Source organism: Triticum urartu, chromosome 7 (genome assembly GCF_003073215.2).
Source record: "Triticum urartu cultivar G1812 chromosome 7, Tu2.1, whole genome shotgun sequence".
Lineage (NCBI taxonomy): Eukaryota > Viridiplantae > Streptophyta > Magnoliopsida > Poales > Poaceae > Triticum > Triticum urartu.
This window is the reverse complement of record NC_053028.1, coordinates 108,179,431-108,184,461: the sequence shown is the minus strand read 5'-3', so window position 1 is coordinate 108,184,461 and position 5,031 is coordinate 108,179,431. Positions and strand designations below refer to the sequence as shown.

Sequence of the window (5,031 nt, the reverse complement as noted above, 5' to 3'; positions counted from 1 at the left end):
TTCTTGCTTCCCAGCCCAGGTGCACCCTGCATCTGTACCATGCTTTGAGATTTGTAAGAAAAGTGGTATTCAAAAACTTATTTGCCATACAAAAATTCATATTCACATTGTGGGCATGGTACATGGGGTACAGTGCTTCTCTTTTCTACCTCATTACTCCCTTCCAAATTCAAATCCGCTTGTGTTTTACATTGTATTCACCGAAGCGAACGGATTAACCATCTGGGTACTTAACACGCAACTGTAACCACAAGGACTCAGGACATAGGATCCAATTCATAAGATTGTGTGCACCAGATCAATTGATATGAAGTATTTGATTCAACAAATGCATATAGCAGCGGCAGTATATACACCACAGTACCACAGAAGCTAACATGCTGAAAAAGAATTCGATCTTCAGCATGTGACTGTGAGTGCAAATCTTGGATCATCTCAGGGCATACTAGACTGAGTCTGATTGCCTTCCACCCAGCATACTGCAGTGAGGCGATGTTCAATCGTCATTCTCTCAAACAAAGATATGGAGTATTCTACTTTACCCTTGACATGTTTATGTATTGAGATGTTGAAAGGGAAGCAACATCCTCCTTCAGAAAGTGAGATCTTGTCTGCTGAGCATAATTCTGCTGCTAACATCGGACAAGGAAGAATGTCAGCTCTCAGGTGCTACCCACGAGAGAAGTTTTTGCTCAACCTCCTGCCAGTTATGAACCTTGGTCACCAGAGGATGTGATTGATCCACACCAGTTTTGCACCAGGGATACGTGTTATCGTAATCAAAGAGCAGAACCCTCATGCCATCCTCAGCGCATTCTAAAGCGTATCTCGGGTTATCATCTATCAAAACCTGAGCACCAAAAGATCTGCAAAGGCATTCCGTACTATCTGTAAGACTAGCTGAGAACATGTTGAGACAGCTTAAAATGAGATAGTAAACAGCAGTTTTAAAAATCATCATTTTTTAATGTGTTGTGATCCTAGTCAGACTGCATGTCCAATCTTCTAATGTGACTGGAAACTAGAATAACGTTCCTTCGACAATCGTACCTGCAAATCTCTGATTTTGGCCTTGATTGGCCTTCCAAAGCAAAATGGTTCCCAAAATGGATCTGCTCAAATAAGCCCGGATAAAACTTCTCGATCCACTCTAATGTGTGATTTTTTATTACATCCTGGCGAGATCTTCAAAAGGAAGGATGTCATTAAGCAGGCAGCACATAATAGAAGATAAACTGATCACATCTCTAAAATCAAATGATTGGCTTACGTTACTACAGACAGGCTGCAGAACGAAGAAAGATTTTGGAGCGCATCTCGGGCGCCTGGGATAGGATGGACACCATCTTGAAAGTAATGGGTTGTAAAGAACTCATGGACAAGAAGATTAGCTGCAGCAATTTAGAAAAATTCTTGATTTCATAAAGTGCATTTGATATAAAGAAGTAAACCGTGATGAAAAATATTAGAATCAAGACATACCTTTTTCTCGAGAACAATTCCATATCTGCATAGAGTATTGCAAACAGATGCAAGACGAATTAAACACTGATCAAAGGAAAAATATAGCAGGAATTCAAGTTTTTGTAGGAAAAATAACGCACCCTAAAGAACTCATAGACATGGTATTCTGATACTGAGTGATTCCAAGAGTACCGCTCGGCAATAAATCTGTTCAGAGCAGCAAGAAAGCTTCCAAGAACTGCACGATATAAATAGCACCATAATGGGAATTGATAAATTATAAGGAACTGAAAGACAATGTTACTTATTAAAGTATATGGTCACCATGACATGTATGTCACCGCAATAATTTCCAATTCACAGTTTGATTCTAGACTAAGCACCATGAAACTTAGGCACTAAAGACAGGAACTATTTATTCAACCAACATGTAAGTTCAGCCTTGCATAATCATGAGATGCACAGCTCTATTACAAAGATGTAATTTCACAATACCTTCATCCACATCAACAGCAACCACCATCTTAGTCGGGACAGGCTGCTCAGGAAAATCGAGGCGCTTCCCCCGCCGGAAAGCGCCATTTCCATCCACACTCTTCACGCCAACCTCCTCCGACAGCTGAACCTCCGCATCACGGACGAACTGCCGCTGCGGGGCAAGGACCCGCGCCCTGATCTCCACCGCATCGCCATCACCACCATCCGCCCTCCTGAACCTGCCGCCATCCTGCCAGTCCAGGCATCCCTTCAGGCTCAGCGCGCTGCCCGGCGCGAACCTCCGGCCGGCGCCCAAATCCAGGAGGCCCTTCCTCCGCCCCTCGCCGTGCGCGCCCGAGTGGCTAAAGCTGCAAAAGCAGGCGCCTTTGGCAGCGGCGGCGGCGGCGGCGGGCGGCGGCATGGCGGGGCTCCTCCTCCCCCTCGGCGGCGGGCGCAGACGATCCAGCAACGACCGCACGGCTCCTCCTCCTCGGCTTACCATGTCGGCACGCGCATTCCCCTGCCAGATCAGAGCAACCTGCCAAGCCCGCGCACGCACGCCACGGATCAGATTCCCCCGCCCGAGCCGGAGCCCACGGAATCCGCGAGACGGCGAAATCTAGAGAGCGCGCGGCACGCAATCAATCGCGTGCCAGCGGCGGCAGGATCCCGTACCTGCGGACGCGAGATCGGATCGGTTGCAACCGCCTCCCGGGCGTGCCCGTGCCGGAGCCCTCGGTCAGTCAGTCTCCACCACGCCTTCCGTGTGATCCGGGCGCGCGGGAATGGGGGAGGGGATCGCCGCGCATCCTCCGAGCTCGGATCGCGAATCTGGGCGGGGGAGCTCCGGAAGGAAATCCGAGGGGAATTCTCGGGGCGGGATATGCTGGAGGGAGAGATCGGAGTGGGCAAGGCGGATTTCTTGGGTTTTTCCTCTCCTTTTTTTTCTTGTTCTCTCGTGCTCTGCCGTTTTGAGGGTTTCCGTTGCTCTTGCGCAATTATTATTTCGTGCGTTTTTTGGGTGTGTGGTGCGGCGGTGATCGTGGGCTCGTTTTTTATTTTTTTTGCCTTTTCTTTTTGGAACAGGAGCTGCTTATAATAGGTTTTTCTTTCGCCTTTTTGCTGTCTTTTGCAGCCAAGTCCTGTAAAGCTGGATATTTATTTATCAGTGTACATTTTTATCACATTTAAAGGCTTCATAGGATTGCAGGATTTAAAAATGTAGGAGTAGAAAAAACAAAGGATGAGATGTCACCAACCATGCAATATTTTAGAATTTTGCAATATGTGCATTTGGATGGTACATAGAAAACAAGCACAGGAATTTTGGAGAATTGAGAAGAGAAGGCGATGGATAGAGCGGAAGTGGAAGGGACTTCTTGAAGGAGAAATAAAATGATTTCGCAAAAGAAAGGAGAAATAAAATGAGGTTTCCATGCAATGTGGGCACATGAATAGATTTGATAGAAACTTAGTAGTCCCAATCCTACGATTTAATGGGTTTCCGTAGGGAAAACATTCTTAGAGTTCAAATCCTCAAAAATACTTAGTAAACGAGATCTGGCGACGGCAGTGGGTCCCACTTATTAGTGAGCGGCGACGGCAGTGGTCTGGCAAATTGCGACAACGGTTTGGCGGTAACGCGGTGATCTGGCGACCTATGGCGGTGGTCCGACGGCCCGCGATGGCGATGGCACGGTGATCTGGCGGGCTACTTGAGCGATACACAGACATGACACTTATTGAGAAAAAATATTAGGAGAGAGGCCAAATTCTTCAATATATATAGTGGGAAGATCGGCTGAGTACTACTACATTGAAGCATGTTTTTTGGCTCAACTCTTTCAATACGAAAAGGTTTATTGCCAATACCAAAAAATCACTGGAAAAACCGGAGGCTTTTGGAGATGCTCTGATGAGTAGAGAGGCTCATGGGTGCAATTCTGCACGACTCAAAGATCACACGGGGGGTTGGGTTGAAAAACAGACGGCCTCGCTTTCTGGCCGACTGGGGATCGCAACTTTTCACTGAATGAATGATGTATCGCGTCGGCGTTTAATGCTTTTCCTCGGGATGCGAAATCCCTGTCTCCGTCCAAGAATATTCATGGCCCTCACTCGCCTCTCGTCGTCGTCTGCTCGTGCAGCGTCGTGAAGAACGTTTCTTTATGCTGGACAGGATACCTTGCCTATCCCCCCGGAGGTGTGAGGTGACAAGTTTGGCTGGCTGGCAGGTTGTTCTTTCATATCCATGGCCATGGCAACGACGTTTTATTCTGCCTTTTCTTTTGTGCGTGTTTGTTTCTTTGAAAAAAAGGCCAGCTTTCTTTTCTTTGCGGGGAAAAAAGGCCAGGTTGTGGGCTACGCTGTCGCCGTGTAGACGCGACGTGTAGGTGGCAATCACTCGGTTCGCACACCTTAGATACCTGATGAGATGTGGGAGGAGACGTTTCCGTCGACGATGAGGCGCTTACGGTTACTTCGTAGCAGGGCCGGCCCTGTGTTTCGGGAGGCCCTAGGCGAACTCGACGACGTGGGCCCCTATGTCCTAAGTCTTAAGACAATATATATGTATGCGTGTGTTATATATATAACTTATTAAAAGTACCTTTCAATCACACGTCTTTAGTTTAAGATATGAGTATAATAATTCAAATGACTCCATCGAGAACAATAATAACCAAATTCGAACCGACTTCATAAAAAACAATGGTACTAAAAAGATCGCAAAATGAAACTAACATGACATGATTACCTCAAATAAGAATGAAATTAGACTGACTCCATCAACAATAATAATACTTCAGTGCTAGAATTTTTAGATCACTTTCTTTCTTTTTCCTCCTTTTTTCAGCACCCGACAATTGCTTCTTCTTAGGTAACATGGCAGGCTAATGTCCTAAAATCATGAAGAAAAGATCAGAAGAGCATACAAAAAGTTAGGAATTTATAGATCGGATGATTGAAACCCTAGACATGTTACATAAAATGACAAAAAATTGATATATTGAATTACAATACGTACATACTAAATAAAGAATAAATAAACTACTGAGATTGTCAAATTGAGATTTGGGGATGGACAGGAAC

At 45.8% G+C, this 5,031-nt stretch overlaps 1 protein-coding gene across 1 annotated transcript; it reads right to left on the bottom strand.

The window, feature by feature from the left end:
• Positions 1-267: 267 nt before the first annotated feature.
• On the bottom strand, positions 268-2,932 carry LOC125520435. Its single transcript, XM_048685353.1, has 7 exons — positions 2,617-2,932; positions 1,960-2,479; positions 1,605-1,702; positions 1,483-1,507; positions 1,271-1,391; positions 1,051-1,185; positions 268-866 (listed from the first exon to the last, which is right to left on the bottom strand). The coding sequence occupies exons 2-7, from the start codon at positions 2,441-2,443 to the stop codon at positions 656-658; spliced, it is 1,074 nt and encodes a 357-aa protein (XP_048541310.1). The 5' UTR covers positions 2,444-2,479; positions 2,617-2,932; the 3' UTR covers positions 268-655.
• Between the last annotated feature and the right edge of the window lie 2,099 nt (positions 2,933-5,031).

Excerpts from the sequence above, each read along its gene's own strand:
- LOC125520435 (XM_048685353.1), bottom strand. The coding sequence starts at position 2,443 with ATGGTAAGCCGAGGAGGAGGAGCCGTGCGGTCGTTGCTGGATCGTCTG. Across the intron at positions 1,703-1,959 it reads TGCTGTTGATGTGGATGAAG|TTCTTGGAAGCTTTCTTGCT; the intron begins GTATTGTGAAAT and ends TATATCGTGCAG. Across the intron at positions 1,392-1,482 it reads GAATTGTTCTCGAGAAAAAG|CTAATCTTCTTGTCCATGAG; the intron begins GTATGTCTTGAT and ends AAATTGCTGCAG.